Source organism: Coturnix japonica, chromosome 2 (assembly GCF_054131305.1).
Source record: "Coturnix japonica strain WE chromosome 2, WE-NBRP24, whole genome shotgun sequence".
Lineage (NCBI taxonomy): Eukaryota > Metazoa > Chordata > Aves > Galliformes > Phasianidae > Coturnix > Coturnix japonica.
Window position 1 is genome coordinate 42,341,976 of NC_140664.1, and position 18,555 is coordinate 42,360,530.

General features: G+C 46.6%; 1 protein-coding gene and 1 long non-coding RNA gene across 3 annotated transcripts in view; one reads left to right on the top strand and one right to left on the bottom strand.

Annotated features, from left to right (window-relative positions):
• The window catches only part of CABLES1 (Cdk5 and Abl enzyme substrate 1), a 58,803-nt gene extending 50,392 nt beyond the window's left edge, over nucleotides 1-8,411 (bottom strand). Inside the window, exon 1 of one of the 2 annotated variants that reach the window (XM_015855404.3) lies at nucleotides 7,633-8,411. In XM_015855404.3, coding sequence (XP_015710890.2) covers nucleotides 7,633-8,126 — 494 coding nt within the window. In that variant the 5' untranslated portion in view covers nucleotides 8,127-8,411. The remainder of the gene's footprint in view (nucleotides 1-7,632) is intronic. The other variant, XM_015855405.3, reaches the window with a different exon arrangement.
• Nucleotides 8,412-9,471: 1,060 nt separating this feature from the next.
• On the top strand, nucleotides 9,472-16,620 carry LOC107310083 (uncharacterized). The gene is made up of 3 exons (XR_014943406.1): nucleotides 9,472-9,654; nucleotides 10,967-11,268; nucleotides 16,327-16,620. It is a non-coding gene; the product is annotated as an uncharacterized LOC107310083 (long non-coding RNA).
• The last annotated feature ends 1,935 nt before the right edge of the window (nucleotides 16,621-18,555 follow it).

Here is an 18,555-nt window from a genome sequence, read left to right on the forward strand (position 1 = left end):
TTACATAAGGAGAGTTTCTGGCCATTTCTCTTGATGCATCATCACAAAGCAAGTTCTCTGACTCAGTTAGCAGGAAGCATGCTGCTAGCTCCAATAACACAGAATCACAACTACAGCCTGTAGCGTCAAGTGCTCCCCTCAAAGTAAGAGGGTAGACAAGTATATGAAGCAGAGGAGGGCTGATAAGTGCAGGAAGCAAAATTTGCAGGAAATAAAGGAAAAGCATGAACAGTCTTTTTAAAGTGAGATTTTGCAAAGGAGTCCTGAGAGCTTTTCCAATTCACGGTTCAGAGACTTGAAAACAAAACAATCTCAGCTTGAACTGCTCCACTGCTGTTCTCTCTTCAGCCCCAATGGCACAAGACATAACTAATCCAGAAAAAGACACTGCAGAAGCAAAGCCTGATCTTCATTACCATAACCTCCTATCTTGGGAACGTGGATGCAATGGTCAAGAGCTTCTCGAAAGTCATGCTCCTTCTAGCACATGCAGATGATACATGCATACACTGAAGAAAAAAAGACCATGTTGAAATTTTCCTGGGAACTGTACAAAACAGAACAAGTACAAGACAAGTGCTGGTTATACAAAAGATTGTGCCATCCTCAACCGCTGTTATCACGTTCATTTATCCAGTACAATATTCAAGATAGGCAATTGCTTGACAGACTGGAAACATTACCTCTGCACCTACAATAGAACAAACAGGCCTGATCCTGTTCCCATTTGTACCTGAGCAGTTCAGACTATTCCTTTTCACTTGCCTCAACATTTACAACCATGCAATGGTTCACAAGGTCTTTTCCACTTCAGCCCCTTCTTCTCCATCCCTCATCACCTTTCCCAGTGCAGTAAATTATAACCCACATCACTGTGAGGTACTGCAGAAAACAGCAAGGAGGACTGGGGGTTAGTTCATAAATAACATGAAAAAGCATCAGGATTTTCCATGGCCTTGAGCACAGCATCAGTCTCACACTATAAAAGTTTCCTGCTCCTGTTGCAAGGTTGTACCATGCCAGAAGATGAATGTTCTGAGCTCAAGACTCAATGGGAGAAAATACATATTTCCATTGGCATCATGCATTCAGTCTTAACACTAAGTACTGCTGCATTAACCTTAAAAATGACTACAGAAGTGTGCTGACAAATTAATACCATTTATTTTTTTAAATGCATTTGCTCCAGTTCTGCTCCCTGTTACACTTGAGCACTCTCTTTGACTTGCATAGCTCCAAATCAACACAGAACGAACAGAAGCACAAAACCTTTCAAAACAAAGACCGTTCCTTAAAATCAATATCCACAGACACTTTCTGCTGCTTGCAAGTCTGCTCATGATTCCTGTGGTACCTGAAGCTGCTTCTGAAATGGAAAAAAGACTTAATTTGAGGTAAGTTGTGCACACGTGACATGTGGATTTTGTAGATAAGCTGCAGAAAAAGGTCGCTATGGGGGTACTTAACAAAGGTACTTTGGGTTCTTCTGTAAATGGTTTTACATTTTTAAGTAACCAGCTCCTGTCTGTAACCTTTTCTGTATAAGGCTATGTGAAAAGGTGGCATTCTACAAACAACATTTAGGGTTCAAACACAGTTTTGAGCAAGGAAAACAGCCTTATAAAACTAAATAGGTTCCCAAGATATGTAAGAGTTGAAGACAGGAGGTTGCATTAACTCTGTTTTAGAAAGCATAATTATGCCTTTGTATTTTAAAGAACATTTTTCTGATACTATTAATAGCAGCTTGAGATTTTTCCATGTCTTTTTACGTAACACTCTGCAGTACCTGCTCAGCTCACCTACCGGAGCAATTAAATCATACTTTGCACTGTCACATCAGAAAGCGCTTTTCCTCTCTTCACTTTAACCAAAATACACGCCAGTGTTTTACAGTGCTTAATTACGGAAATGATATCATTCACTTGGAGCAACATGGAAAACTACTAAGTTTGCTTGTTAATTACCAAGTCTGCTCAACACTCTGCCTAAGTGCCAGGCATCAAAATGGAGTCATCTTTTTCATGTAGTTCTGTCACCTAACAAGGGCAGCCCTCTGTGCTCTGCAAACCAAGCACACCCCTACAGACACGTGTGCAGTTCTTCTGTCAGCCCGCATTTGCCAGGGTGGAACTGATTGAAAACTAGACTGAGAAAGGAGGAAGTGAGCCTCCTTTTCTGCTGGATCTGCAAGTATTAACTCAAGCGCAGAAGCAACAGGAAAATAAAACTCTTTGTCTGTAGAGAGGCATGACTGACAAGGCACAAAGAATAAAGTTGGTAAGGAAAAAGATTCAAAAAGATGTTTTCAAGACAAGACATGATCCAGACCACAGCTGATCTCTAGCTTCTGTTCTCTATTATATCCTTTAGATAGGCTGAGCACAGTGAGATGGGAAGTACAAGGTCCCAAAACCCTACTGTGAGCAAGAAGGTATGGACTGTACACAAGGAGATCTGTGCTGTCCATACAGATGGCACACATGGGTCAAGTACACCTAGAGGCCAAGGGTCTTCACTAGGAGAGTGGTTAGGCCCTGGAACAGGCTGCCCAGGGAGGCTGTGGATGCCCCGTCCTTGGAGGTGTTCAAGACCAGGTTGGACAGGGCCCTGGGCAACCTGATCTAGTAAATGTGTATGTTTGGTGGCCCTGCCAGGCAGGGGGGTTGGAACTACATGATCCTTGAGGTCCCTTCCAACCCGGATCATTCTGTGATTCTGAGCGACCTTTTGGTTCTTTTATCCATCTCTCCATGTTTCAGATGGAAGATGCTCTTCCTGAAGGTCCTTGGGGTGGCAAAGCTCTGCTCTCCCCTGCTCCAGCACCATGTGTCCAAGAGACTAAGACTGAGCAGATCTACCTCCAAAGCAGGCAAGCAATGCAGTGCTGCCTGTACCCTCTAAAGAGCACACCATCACACTGGGGCTGGAATTTCTTCTGCTGCTAGCAGCTGGGAACAGGCTGTTCCAGCGTCAGCTCTATAGAAAAGCAACGGTAATAACATCTGAATCTTTCATCATAATGAAATTAAAATCCAGCCACAGTGCCAGCATGCACTCCTGTCAGACAGGGAGACACCTCAATTCAATTCCCCCATCTCCCTACTGGTTTCTTAACCTCCATGTGACCCAGTCTTGTTGGAGGGTGTTATGGCTAGGACCTCTCCCCTGCTTTTCATCCCCCACAGACACAGCAGAACTAAATGATGCTGTGAATACTGAAGCCTACTGCTGCAAAGTGAGAAGAGCTAACTTTTTAGTCCTATACATCCTATCCAAAGACCAGGGTAAGAAAATAAAGTAGAACTCCCCCCCCCAATTTGTTCCATGAGTCTCACTCCAGTTGAATAATGCGGTGCACAGAGAGATCAGCATAGTGTCACCTTACAGATTTTTCCTGTTGCACAAAATTAGGGGATTTTTTTTTCCTCCTTCACGGTAAGATTTATGTTTCTTTTGAATGCTTTTATCTCTAAAATGATGTTCTTATAGCTGATTTGTCTTGACAGCACTCGGGTTTGAAAACCTAATTACATTTGCCATGGCAACCAGATTACCTGCAGGAATACCAAAATGCAACCCATAGTTGTCCCACTGAAAAGTTTTATAAATAAAGTTATAAATAAAGTTACCTAGCATTCTATTTTTTTATCCTACCAATACTGTACAGAAGAGTGCATGATAATGTAAAGATTTATCTACAGGCCTAACTTTATGCACTGACCCTTGATTTAACAGAGTAATTTCATTCATACATAAATGCATAGTTAAGAGCTTGTGGGATCCGGGGTCAGAGAGAACATAAAACTCCTTTTGCCATCCAAGAAAAACAGGGAAAAAAAATACATTTCAATTGTGGAAAGAGAGTCTTTCTTTCCCTAAGCCTCAAAATTGCTAGTCTAATTTATAATAACATGGGAAAAAGGAAAACTGCTTACTAAGAACATGTAATTGTCCTTTATATTCATATACAGGGCAATGCAGCCCTTTTTAATAAATAGATAGGTAGATAGTTCCTAAAGAAGGGAAGCCAACCTTTGTTTAACTTTCCATTCACTTCTAAATTTTCCATAACAGAAAACTTTCCTTCAGCAAGAACTGAAATGTAGCCACTAAGAGCAATGTTGACTCTGAAACACATCATTAGAACAGAAAATACATTTAGCATTCATGACAGGAAGGCAGTTGCTACACATACAACACAGCAGCCACTGTAGAGGAACCTCACAGTTCCTTAAATACATGCTCTTCTAAATCTGCATACTGCATCCTGAAAAGCAAACTTGATGACTAATTAATGCTCTAGTAGTTGTGCACACTATGTTCTGTCCCAGCTCTTCTTCAGCACTGACAGCAAGGAGTTTATTTCTTGTCTGATTGGTATTATCTTTCTCACTGGTTGAAGACGTTTGCTGTGTATTATAGTAAAAGCTGAAATATGCCAGAACAAACTTCTGAATGATTTTACATAAAGCTCTGTGAATTAAGGAAACGAAGCTGATGTAGCTATGCTGTCTATTGGACTACGCATCCTCCTATCACTGTACTACAGTGACTTCTGAACAACTGGTCAGCCTCAACTGACATCTGAAATAGGACAGTGGTTCCAGATGCTCTAAGGAAGCAACAGGGAGAGGCTCAAACCTGTGCCTTGATCACATGGAATCAAAGAACGGTTTGTATTGGAAGGGACCTCAAAGCCCACCCAGTCCCACCCTGTGCTGTGGGCAGGGCTGCCCCCCAGCAGCTCAGCTGCCCAGGGCCCCATCCAACCTGGCCTTGAGCACCTCCAGGGATGGGGCACCGCAGCTTCTATGGGCAGCTGTGCCAGCGCCTCACCACTCTCTAAGTAATCTATTTCTTCCTAAAGGCATGTTAAGAACAGAGGTGGGTGCCAGTCCGTACAGATGCTGGGCTGGCCTCATTCAGCGTGTGCACAGCTCAGAACGTAAACCGGACTTTGCACTTCCTTCACAGGGCCCATGAGGAGCCTGCAAGCTGAGTGCACAGGGACAGCAAGTCCCTTCCTGGCGTCAAAGACTTGGGCAGGGCCTGCGGTGCTGAGAACAAGCCGCAGCAGGACACTCGTACAACCACTCAAACAGCCCCTTTTACAGAGCCTTAATCCCCCTCTTGAATATCCCTTCTTTGAGGTGGCACAGGACAGCCATTTAGCCCCCTGAAGTGATGACTGAAGTCACCCAAGCATCCCCTCCTTCAGAGGCACGGATAAGCAGTGTACACAAGGTCACACACCTATGAAAAGACTTAGTTCAGCATGTGCACTCTCCATTCATTTCTCAGACCATTAAATCACTGTTTTCACGCTGTTCTTGTCTACATCATTCTAAAACTCAGGCTGCCTGAAGGGCTTTAGGTTCAGTGAATAACAGAGCCTCAATTGCACACGAAAGGTCCAATGCCATTCCAGTGGCATGTGTATGCTTGGTGGCCCTGCCAGGCAGGGGGGTTGGAACTACATGATCCTTGAGGCCCCTTCCAACCCGGGTCATTCTGTGATTCTGTGTGTGATTCTGTGGCTTACAAGCAAACTCCTGAGGCTGGCAAGATCCCAGAGGGCAGACAGTGCCCTCCACTTCTGTTCTGCTCCTCCTTTGGGACTCTGCCTGTAACACATTCATTTCCATGTATCTCTTCTTTTGCCCAGCTCCACAGTAAAACTGGGGGGCTTCCTGGAGCACCCATACCCAGCAAGGCCCACAACAGCCAGGTAAGTCTACAGTTTCAGCACTTCTCTTTATAAGATGAATACCGGGGCAAAACATCACTATTTTAAATACCCAAATACTTTCATATCTTCAATGTGAGTCCGAGTTTGTGCACAATAAAACTCTGGCAGTGAATGGAAAGCTGAGCAAGGAAACCGTCTCCCCTCTGCATTGTCAGAGCTGAATGACACGGGAGGTGGAAGGCACAGGCAATTTCTAATGGGTAGAAACAAATTGAATCTTTACAAGCTTTAATAATCATACGTTAATTTCAGAATTAGTCAGGAAATGAGATTCGTGCTGCAGGTCAGTATGTTCTGAAGACAAATCCGCTCAAAGCACAGTAGCTTGAATGCCTGTTCTTAGAGAACCCCCCTTCCCCCAGCAATTACTCAGCAGATATCCCTTTCCGTTGCCTTTCTCAGGCCAGATGCTCTGAGCACAAACTCACCCTCCCATCTGCTGTCATATGGTGACACAGACAAACACAACTGGAAGCGCCGCTTCAACTTCAAATCCACTCATTGATTTGTTTCCTTGGCAAAACCACATTCCTTCCCGACAACCTGAGCCATGATGAGATCACAGAATCACAGAATTATCAAGATTGGAAAAGACCTAGAAGATCATCTAGTCCAACCATTATCAATACTTCCAAGCTATTGAATCAATTAATTTAACACGAACCAAAACGTGGCACAACCTGACCCCAGGTTCTACCATGTAGCCGAGACAAAGTTCTTCAACCCCACACGAGAGCCTTTAGCATCAACAAGGCAACTCCTGCACCAGCCTTTTCCCCTTCCATGTCATTACACACCAGCCTCCAAGCAGCTCCACGCTCCTCCTTGTGTCATTGGTGCCTTGTGAATACGCACAGAGCTCAAACCCGAACCACGTTAATGATAACCTTGTTAAATATAAACCAGTCTGCAATTAGACAAACTGCTAACACAAACAGCAAAGTCAGGAAGGAACTGAGTATCAACAATGATTTCTGAGAACTAAATAAAAACATAACACCCAACAGGGTAACAGAAGGTGGTTCTTGGAGCCTAAGCACAGAGAACTGCTCTGTCAAACAATACAGACACACTTCCAAGCCTGCTGCAAGGATTGCAGACGGGTAGGAGGTGGCAAACAGGGGCATGGCAAAGTAACAAGAGGCTGTGGAAGAAGTGATGCAGGTGGGACCAAGGACCACGAGCGGGATGCACGGGTGCAAGGGAAAGCACGGAGGATGCTCTAGAGCACAGGAAACGTTCAGACTCAGAGTGAAGATGGGCTGTAACCCAGCAGCGGGCTGCGGGCTGGAAGGTAGGGCTGACACGTCCAGAAAGCCATCAGTACACCCAGATGGGAGGTGAGAAATAGGGAGGCACAGCTGAAACAATCCCCTCCGGAACACCTCGGCTTTCTGCAAGCGAGTTGGGTCTGACAGCGATTTTTCCGCCGCGATCCACGCTTAATTACCCTTCCTAGCCCTTGCAATAACAACACGTGATTCCAAGCCTACCTATGTGTCCGAGGGAGAAGCAAGGAGCGAGCGTGGCTAATGGGGAATGTGGGAGCGGCAGCCGACTCGCAGCGCGGTCCCCTCTCTCCCTCCATCCTCGGCTATCCGAGAAGCGCAAGCAAACTCATTTTGCACCCACAAACAGCCCATATGTATTTACACGTTTCTACACACGCTCGCTGCTTCTCAGCACAAAGTCTCCGCTTTTCGAGCAGGTGGGACGGGCTCGTCTCGAGGCAGAGTCAAGCGAAAGCCCACGGCCACACTTAGCACCGGTGTCGGCGATGGGGACCCCGCAGCCGTTCGCTCGGCCTGCGGACGGGACTCGGCACCTGCCCGTCCCCTCTCCCGCCCCTCCCCTCCGCCTCGCCCCCCGGCTCCGCTTACCGCGATCGCTGCAGCTCGAAGGCGGCGGCGGGGCCCGGCTGCCCCAGGTCGCATCCGCCGGGGCCCTGCGGGCTGGCACGGCCGAAGGCGGCGGGCAGCACCCCGGCCGTGAAGGAGTTGAGGCGGCCGCGACTCCCCGCCGGCCCCGCGGCGCCCAGGAAGGCGGCGGCCGGCACCTGCACGGCGGCGAAGGCGTCTTCCTCCTCGTCGTCCTCCTCCTCGCGGGGCCGGGGCGGGTCGCTGGGCGCTGCCGGGGGGCTGCCGAGCCGCGGCGGCGGGGCCTGGCGGGGCCTGGAGGCGGCTGTAGCGGGGCCGTCGGCGCCCGGCGGCGGGGGCCGGCCGTCGAGGGAGATGCTGGTGAGGAAGGAGAGCGCGGCCTGTCTCCGCCGGGGGTCGCCGCGCGTTGTTGGCGGTCCCTTCCTGGGGCACGGCTCCGGCGGCGACAGGGGCCCGGCGGGCGCGGGGCTGCCCGGGCTGGCTGCGGCCGCCGCCATTGTCGGCCCCCTTCGCTTCCCTCTGTGTGCCGCCCTTCAGGCCGCCGTGCTAGCGGGGCGCGGGCGGGCGGCGGGGCATGGGTGCCGTCGGTGGGGCCGCCGCCCCGTCGGGCCGCATGGATGGAAGCTCGGCGGGGCTGCCCTCCGCCAGGCAGTGCCGAGCCCCCGCCGCCCGCCCTGCCCCTATTTATGGGGCGTGCAACAACACGGCAATCACGTGTGGGAAACGGGGAGCTGCAGGAAAACAAAAGCCCGGCCAGCAGCCCGGAGGAGGAGGAGGGAGAAGGCAGAAGGGTGGGTCTCCGGCAGCTCCCTCCTTTCAACCTCTCTCGGTGTGCTTTTTTTTTTTTCTTTCTCTTTTTTTTTTTCCTCCCCCGTTCCCTCCTCCTCCTCCTCCTCTTCTTCCCTTCCTGGATGCGAGGGGGCGGGCGGGAGCTGGGGGAGGTGGAGTCTGTGCCCGCGGTGAGCGGCACGTGGCTCTCCGGGCTGGCACCGCTACCGCTGCGGGTCGTGGGGCGGCCCGGCTCCCTCCTGCAGCATCCCATGGGCTTCCCAAGCGCTCAGCCCCATCCCCAGCCTTGTGCTTCGGAGCGAACGCTCTGCATCCCACTCACACTCTCATCCCCGGCCCCGCAAGGTGCGCCCGCATCCCAAAGCAGTGGCCGCCCGGCTTTCTGCTCCGTCCTATCAGTCTTGTGATGGTAATTTCATCAACGGCTTATATAAGGGTTGGATAACACAAACACGGCAACATATGGTTCGTGCGAGATAGCAACGTGTGCTCCGTAACGTGTTACAATGGCTTGTGTGTGGCTCAGCCCCGCTGCCTCTGCAGACCCCCAGCAAATGCCTCTGTGCTGGCATAAATGAGCTGCACTGTGTATGTATGTGCTGTCTTATCCAACAGTGTTATTGGAGGGGGATTAAAACATCCCTTCCTTTGCACAAAATAATGGACTCCAGAGCACCAGAGTACAGGGATAATTGGCATGTTAGAAATAACAGGCTCTCTAGACCTATTTATATGTTTAGTAGCAAATACAAATGAATATGTGCGACCTAAGGTGAATGTTCTTTTCCAGTTCCTTGCATCCTTTTGATCTGTGCTTAGCAAGGCTTTAGGTAACTCCACGTGCTACAGGAGTCCCATTTGCTGGAGGTTATGTGGAAACGTTAAACAAATTGACTTTGCTGGCTGAAACTTGTTTTCTTTGATGGGGAGCAGTGGTGGACTAGAGGAAATAGCAAAGTTGAAAGGAAAACCAAAAACACATATTCTGGAAACTCGCTTCTGTGACTGGTTTTTAAATCATTTTCCTCTTCAATTTCTCTTCCAACCAACCAGCTCTACCCAAATGCAAGCAAAAGTTTTTATTTCAGAGGTCACGGGCTTATGTAAGTGGTTGGATGACAAGTGGTAACAGGAGTGGTAGAGTGTGATAACTTCTTTACCCAGTGCACCAGAGCTGGAAGAGAGACTCATCAGCTGTGGGTGTTCGGAGACAGTGAGGAACGTGGGGTGACACAGGTGAGTGGAGACGCTGGGTTTAAAGACATCAGGGAGGGTGGAGGGTGTTTGGACAAAAAGTGAAAGCGCAGCAATTTGCCACTCTGAGAAATGAGCCCGTAAAAATGGTGCCTCTGCTTTCATAGAAAAGCGAACCCAAGTGCGGAAGCCTTATGCTGTCGTGGTTTTAACATCTGCTGTCTTGGTTTTAATATAGTCAGTGCAAAGTTCTGTTGCAGTGCAAGGGTGAAGAGCAAGTATGGAAGGCCGCAGAAGCCGAAGCTGTACTCCTGGATGGCTTGCCTCCCCACACTGAAAAAAGTCACTTTGTAGAGTTGAAAACTTTGCCTGGAGCTTTTAGTCAGAGACAGGAGTTGTACTGAATTGAGAGTTAACTCTGTGAAACTACCCAGTCCTGAGCCACCAACATGAGTTACCAGGGCAGTGCTTGAGTGTCCTCAGCTTACTGTTTGTGTGCTTTAGTGATAAAAACAGGCTTCTCACTGTCACTGCCACTTGTTAGAGCTGTGGAGTGGGAGCAGTGAGTGGAAGGAAAAGTAAACGTGATTCACTCCTGTAGTTCTGACAGCACTGTTTTCTACCTGTCAGGACCAGCCTGGTAATGCTGTTACACAAAACTCAGCAAAGAAGGCACCTGGAGGCAGTACTTTGTTGCTTCTGTAGCTGACAATGGGAACAATCGCCACCAGTGGTCATGGGCCTCACTGTCAGGTCTCAGCAGATTTTGGGTAATCTCTGAGCACACTTGCTGTGTGAGACTTTGGAGAAACAGCAAATATGCAATCTTACAAATGTTTGGGTTTTTATTTCTTCTCTTCCCAAAGTCTCTTTGTGGAATAGAATTGCTTTTTAGTCGAGGAAATAGTTGTAACATTGAAGGAAAACTTGGAATGTGAATTTAATAATCCTTCTGCTTAAAAAGGAGCATTTAGCAGAAATAAAGTAGAGAGAATTTAAACGCATTTCACTGAAAGCCATAGTCAGGAATGGAAATTGGACAAGGACAGTACAAATTCTTTATGAAAGACTAATGCTGCATCTGGATAGTAAAGGCCTGTTCCAGTGCCAGACCCCAACCTTCAGTCTGTTGTAAATTTAGGCTGATTCTCAGAAATGCTAAGTACTCGCTTCCCATTGGAAAACTTTCAGGAGGCTGAATGTTTTATTTTTCTGGGCCTCCTTTACTAAGTGAGTATAAAAGCTTGTTGCTAACCTGCTTGTCATCTTTGACAAACAGATACCCTGGAAGTGCACAGGTCCACGGTTGTCTCTTTATGAAGAACCTAACTTTATTTTTTTGCCTTGTTCTAAGGTATGCACCAACAGTAGCCGGTGAATGTAAAACCAAATTCTTGCATGGCGATTATGAAGTGGGAGAGAGTTGTGATTGCCTAATATTACGGCTGGAGCAGCGTGAGCAAGATCCCGTGTGTAACAGCCAGGATGAGCAGAAGCAGATACCCACAGCAGAGGTGAAATGTTGCCTGCACGGATCAGCTGACACGCAGATCATAAGGGCACAGAACCTCATTATTTAAGATGTCAGAGGTGTGGCACACGCGGTGTCAGTGTGCCTGCTGTACTGCCTTGAGCGGTTCCTGAGATCACCGGAAGGTGAGCAGTGGGCAGCAGGGCCAAATGGGTAGATATTTGTGTCTTAAAGAAATTAGGGCACTCTGATTAAGTGGTGAGACCTGGAATCCATATCATTACTCTGACACAAAGTATCTTTAGGTGAGGCTGGTGGCAACAGCTTTTTATTAAGTTGACTTAGCATTTTCCAATGCAAGACCGTGGTGTTTTCTTTGTTAGATCCTCTCTTTCAGGAAACTTTGGTCAAAGTCATTATGGCAGCTCAAAGAGCAGGAACAAGGAAAAGTCACATGGCTTCTCCCACGTTAGAAAGTCTTCTGACCTTTCCTTTGAAATACCCAAGGATGTCTGCACTGAAACAAGAATTTAGGAGGCTTCTGTGTTTGAGGTGGGGCCGGGAAAGGAGGAAGGAATGCCCTTCCTATCAAAATGCACCCACCTCTGTCCAGTTTTAAGCCTTTGAATCGTGTAATGTGCCCATGGTTCTAGCTAGAGACTTCTTACCACTTAGCTGATGAAGCTGCCAGAAGTTATGCCTTCCTTGAGCAAATTTCAGCCTTCTAAAGCAGCCGAGAACATCCAGACCCCAGGCCTACAAGGGATGTTCCCAGCTGCTCTGGGCTGTGGTGGAGGCAGCTGCCAAAATGCAGGTTCAGGGCATGCAAGCAGTGTGGAGGAGCTAACCATGTGTTTGGGTGCACAGAGGGAAGGAGCTGCGTGAGAAAGAAACACCATCCTCCCTTCAGCAAGGGGGCTGAGGAGCTTCACACTTAGTATGAATTTTCCTTCCTCACTTCTTGGATGCTTGAATTTTTAAGGTAACTCCTTCAGCTTGGGCTGGATTTGAGGATTTTTGTTGTCATCGTTGTTTGTTTGCTGTATACACTTTGCAGTCTCTTAAAGACCTGTCTTCAAGACGGGAGTTCTGTTTTTCTAGCTGCTGCTAAAATGCTGTCCCATACCGCAATGAGCTTGCAGATGAATAGACAAAACAAGGAAGGTGGCCACGTCCAAACTGCAACTGGAATGTAGCAGTTTCTGGCTCCTATTTGAGTGATTAAATGGGAACAGGGCCACACAGCTCCTCCCTTCTCTTGGAAAACAAAAACTGTGGACACTTGTAGAGAAAACAACCCCAATCTCTGTCCTTGTCTCGGTGAGGTTTTCTTCTGTGGAATCAGAAATGTCTTGGCAGTATCACAACAAGTTAATGTAGGTGTGAGATTAAAAATGGAGCAGTCTTTATTCAGATGAACAAATATCCTGCACTCCTGGCAATCTCCTTAAGCAGCGGCATAAATATAAAGCAGCTTGCAATGGCAGTGGATCAGAACAACAGCACTGATGGCTAAAAAGAACTTTAATACTGTTTTCATAAAGTGACAGCTGTGATTTACTCCATTCTTTACCATTTAGAGATAACTTGGACTCAAGTATAGAACTGCTGGATGTTAAGATTTCAGCAGGAAGCCTGGGAGAACATCCGTCATCACCGCGGCTTGTGTTAATTTTTAATCATCTCCAGATAATTTTAAAACATAGCTGCAGGTTTCTGAAACATTCATGTGAGCAAGTCTGTAAGTATGTTGGCTGCCTTGGGTAGGAAAATCCTCCAGTTCGCAGGACAGGCTGACCAAGGAGCTGTGAGAGAGCAAAAATGCTGTTGACACCTACTGAGACACAGTCTTCAATGAGAGTAAGAACATTAAATAAATAGTATCTGAAGTTCCCAGAGGGACGTGCTGGCGGAGCGCTTCACTGCAGAGACTCTCACACAAGTTCAGCCTGACTGGAAATGTTTAATATACAAGAGAGAGAGAAAAAAGTTCAAGAGATTTTTTTTTCTTCTCTTCTTGAAACTATTAAATTCAGGGAGTGCGACTCCAGTGGGAATGAAGGAGGAGAATGGAAAACATTTTGGTGGGCTGAGCTGAGGTTTTGCATCTTCTTAGTGGCATTCTTCTGCCTCTGTGCAGTGTGATACCAAGCACCGTGCTTGTGTTATAGTACCCAGCAAGGTCAGCTCTGCCTCTTTCCCAGGGTAGACAGAAAAGCTGGCACAACACATTGAGCAAGATAGAAACGGCGGCAACCTTGGTGGGGCTGGGACCTGTCTCGGCCATGGGCTGAGTTGGGGGAGGCAGAGCAGCTTGGCGCCCTGCAAACTCCTGAGTTGCTTGAGTCAGCACTGTTGATGTTTATGTATGCTCACCAGAAGCACTTTCTGAGGGGCTGAGGGCCTTAGAATTCTCAGGAGGTGGCCCAACCCAGGCATGGATGCCTAAGAGAGATGTCTGGAGGGAGAAGAGGGACTGAATTCAAATGAAAAAGTCCAAATTTCAAGTTTCCTTGAACCCCAAGGAAAGGATAAATCCTTTAAGCTGTGAAGAAGTAACTGCTGGAAAAATTCCATAAAATCACTTCTAAAGTTTATCACAGAATAAAACTCAGTTAAGGGCCAGAAAGGAAATTGAACAGTTCAAAGATATGGCAGTGTGGCAAAAGGGAACAGCTCTGCTAGAATGACTTTTTGTACATATTTGGTGTATCTGCAGTTCTTTCATTTTGAATCTTGACACACTGGTAATTCCCTCTTCCAAAGTTCAGATCACTGGTTTAAGTCTCATTTACTGCAATGCCTGGCTTTTGTACCAGATTTTCCTCTCTCGTTAGATAGATATACACCAAGAGAAACTAAATTTTGCAGATATATATGATGTATATGTATAGAAGTATACGTATGTATGTTTAGAGATAGAAAGATGTTTTATTTTGCCCTGCAGGGATGTAATTTCAACTGGATCTAATAGGACATAATGCATACGGCTCAAACTAGAGCAGCTGCAAGAATATGCAGCAGAACTATTCTGCTGGCTGTTTTTGGAAACATTTTAGCCATCTCCATTATACCAGCATGACTGCGTTCCTATGGGAACAAGCTTCCTCATAGCAAGAATCTTCTATAACAAGAGCAGGTGACTCCTGGTAAAAAAACTTGGGGCTCAGCGCACAGGTAATATTTTGTAAATATCAGATACTCTGCAGTGCTTTGTCTAAACTCACTCATTTTCAAAATCAATTAGATTTATTTTTCCCCCCAACTCTGTCAATGAGGCAAAACAGAGCAAGCCCTGTTAAAACCATCACTGAGACTTCTTATTAGATCTGCAATAGTAAAAGCTTGTTTGTACCTTCATAGCAACTGCTGTGTTGCTTGAAAAGCTGCAAGCAAGAGGCAGTACCCCTATTGAAGGGCACCATAATGTAGCATGAGGGTGTAGTAGACTTCAAAAGAACTATCAGTGACTTAAAGTAGTGTTCTTTGTGAGGGAGCCTTTTAGAATCTGACTTTGTGTTATCATCTGCCTTAAATACGTATCTCCTCTGAAGAAGGATCTTGGGTTGTATGTTGTAAGAGTAATACATTGTCTTAGTGTTTACTTGCAGCAGGAACAATGCCTACAGGAAGGAACCCTTGGACTTTACAGCTCTCAAGGATGCCCTGGAAATAAAGAATTACAGGAGAAAAAAAAAACCCATCATTCTGACTGATGAGTTAGAGAATGAAGCAGTCACTGTAGCTTGCTGAATGCTTCTTTGAACCGGTATTCTGAGCCTTCATACCTTGCACTGAAGCTGATCAAATGTATCTGCTTTATTTTTAACTCTGAACTGGTAAAACTACCAGCAAAGTATCCACTGTGCACGTAAGCGATATGAAGGAAGCAGAACTTAATCTGCAGCTCTTTGCCAGCAGATAATGAATGAACATAGCTGGAAGTTGTAGCAAGGCCGGGATTCGAATTTCAAGGCAAGCTTGTAAGCTGTGGGGAAGTAGGCGGTTAAACTAAGTCAGTTGTGCTGTGTATCAAGGGTATCAATGTAAACAAATGGAACAAAGATGTCAGAGTTGTATCCTCTGGTCTTGTCCTTATCCCTCCTGTAATCACAGCTACAACTACTTGGGTTCAACCCTCAGCACTGGTTCATTGCCTTACTTGTGCTGGTGCAGTCATGGCTTTCCTTGCTGAGGCGGTGTCTAAAGAAATGTTTAATGATCACAAAACATGTTTTTGTGCTTCAGAAGGTACAGGAATTTTGAGCTGTGACACCTAACCAGTGTTTCAGTGGAGCCACTGTTCTGATAGTAAATGATGAAGCATACACCATATGCTTGGAAAGAAGTACTTGCAGCTGCTGTCTTTAGAACAATCCTCCTTCTCAGAGGAGAACCATGCAGTAAAAACATGGGTGTGTTAATTCTTTGTGTGCTTGATAAGATGTGAATTTGTTTGTGTAGCCACCTGCTTGCCAACTAGAACAAGGTGGGTTGAGGGTTATGGTGCTTTTATTGCTCTGCATGAAACAAACTTGGTTACAGAGAAAAACAATGAACCACAAAGGCTGTAAGAATAATAAATGAAGGGAGAGCCATTTTTTTGTCTGGGAACTTCAAAAGCTTAAACTCAGCAGGTATGAGTTTCTGGAGGGGACATATATGGAAAAGAAAGCAACGACAGTACCTTATAATACAATACAAGCACTACAGAGCAACAGGAGGTAACAAAGAAGAATTGGCTCACCTCTTCCAATGACCAGTTACAGCTCAGCAGGGCTGCAATCTTTATCCAAAGAGATGCTGCTCCCTTGGCTGCTAACTCTTAATTGAGAGTGAGGAGGGGCAGAGCCAGGCTCCACCCCTTCCAGTCAAGCAGGTGCATGGCTTGCACTTGAGTTCCCTGGGTTGGCCATTCCTTCTCACCTGGTGCTCAGCAATTGCTTCAGGCCCTGACTATTTGTGGAAATATCTTGGAGAGTATTGATTGAATCTACCAAATGTCATTTGGCTCCCCGGATGTGGGAATGGCTGGCTCTCCACCTGCCCTCCAGTCAAAGCTCTCCCCTGGAAGCAGATGCTGTCTCCAGTCTGGGAAGTGCTCTGTGCTCATACTTTGCCTCCCTCGAAAGCCACATGGCCCTGCCTGCACAGTTGCCGATTTCAGCAAGGCTCTTTGAAGTCCATCAAAGCAGTCTTTAATGCAGCGTGACCGACTTAAAGGCTTTTTTCTTTTTCATCAGCTTCATGAGGAATAAAGCACATCTGATGCGGGACACAGCAGCGCTTTCTCTTGTGCTGGAGGATGGGCACTCCAGCAGGACAGACTGCCAGAGGAACAACATCTCTACTCTGACTCCTTCTGACAGGACTGATGGAGCCGTTTTTCTGGTGAATTTGCACTCAAATTTCCTTTAACTCTCAACAGGGGGAAAGAACTGAGTCGTGACCTTATGGTCCGAATGTGAGCAGACAACCTGTTGCAGTGAATACATGCAGAGGAAAGAACAGCCATGATTCAAGGCAGCGGGATCCTCAACTCGAGGTCATCGTTTTTTGTGAAGGCAGGGGGTAATGGCTGGCTGTCACCCATAGGATTATATCCTGCTGTTCCTGGAGTGGCCTGAAATGAAACCTCTAATGCCAGCAGGGATAAACTCCAGGGCAGGGGAGGCTGGGATGTCTGTGTCCCACTGACCTTCATGCTGCCAGCCTGGAGTTTTGTGGAGCCTCGGTGTTGGTGCTTGTTGTGAGGTTTTTGCTATCAGGTCCAGAATTCAATGGGGATTGAAATAGTTGCCCCTGTGCTGCAGATCCCTCACCAAAATCATAGCTGAGGGTTCCCTGTCCTGCTGGAGGTATCATGGAAAAGCTTTACAACCCAGCGCTTATTTCCAAGATGTGTAGTTTGGTTAAAAAAAATAACCAGTTAGATTCTCAAGCTTATTTTATGCTGGATTTAAAGCCGTGTGTTCTTCCAGGAATGCAACATGAATGAATGCGAGCTCTAAATTATGCTGACCTTTCAATTAGAAATTTTCCACCACCTATCATTCCAGGACAAATATTGATTGAACAGTCCGTGTGTGTGTGTGAAGCGCGGCCTGACACCCGGTGTGACCTTCCTCTTCTGCGCCTGATTCACCAGTGGTGGCTTTAAGCTTCCTTTTGTACCAAAACCTCGTTTCATAACTGAACTCCCTGCTCTTTGGAACCTGAGTTTCTTCGTTTGTTTGCTCAGCGAGCTGAGATCTGTTGGGATATTTCTCTGTTTGTTTTGGTTGTTAGCTTTGTTGCCATCTGAAATGGCCTGGGGCTGCTTTGTTCAAGGCCATTTTTCTGGAAGGGTTTTGTTCTGCACAAGTTTGCGGGTATCACCCGTGTGATTTCTGCTCCATTGTGTGCTGCTCGCCCGCTCAGGGCCATATTGTGTTTGCATGTGTGCATGTGTGCAGCTCTCAGCATTCACTGAGCATGGGAAAATGTCTTTGCACCGGGAGATTTCATCGCTGAATTTCCATCTCTCCAAATCCTATAGAAAATATTGTATTTTGATCAATTTTCTAAATCAAAGAATCGTAGAATGGCTTAGGCCGAAAGGGACCCTAAAGATCATCTAGCTCCAACCCCTGAATGCTCTTAAAAATATCAATGAACAGAATTAGCCTTCCTCAGACTTTGCTGTTTTCGGAGCAGAAACAAAGTCATATATTCCAGTCGCAATGTAGCAGGTTTATTCAACCATGGATTCTCCAAAGGCTGGGTTTGGCCTCAGTGTTTTTAATAAAAGCACCATTTAATATCACACTATCACAGAACTGCAGGGGTTGGAAGGGACCTCTTAGATCATTGAGTCCAACTCACTCTAATGCAGGTTCCCTGTAGTAGGTCGCATGGGTAGGCATCCAGATGGGTCTTGAATATCTCCACAGGAGACTCCACAACCTCTCTGAGCAGCCTGTTCCAGTGCTCCATCACCTTGACAGTAAACAGTTTCTCCCTTGTGTTACTATCGAACTTCCAATGTTTCAGTTTCTGCCCATTGCCCCATGTTCAATTGCTGCACACCACCCTCACCAATTTGACTCCCACACCATAGGTATTTATACACAGTTATGAGATCCCCTCACAGCCTTCTCCAGATGGAAGAACCCCAGGTCTTTAGGTATCTTAGTCTAGGTACCTTAGTCTTTAGGTATCTTAGACTATCTAGGTATCACCAAAACTGCTGATGTGCAGGCCTGCAGCTCCCACCAAGAACACACACATACCCATGGAGCACACAGTGCTGACTTCTGACCCCTGCAAGGAACAGTGTTACTTCTCACGTTAATGAAAAATACCCATACTGCTTCCTTCTGAGATTATGGCCCGTACTTCTATATATAATGCATATGCCATATATAAAGCGTAAACACATGCACACACTATATATATGCACACACTATATATATATCCCTTCCTCCCCATCC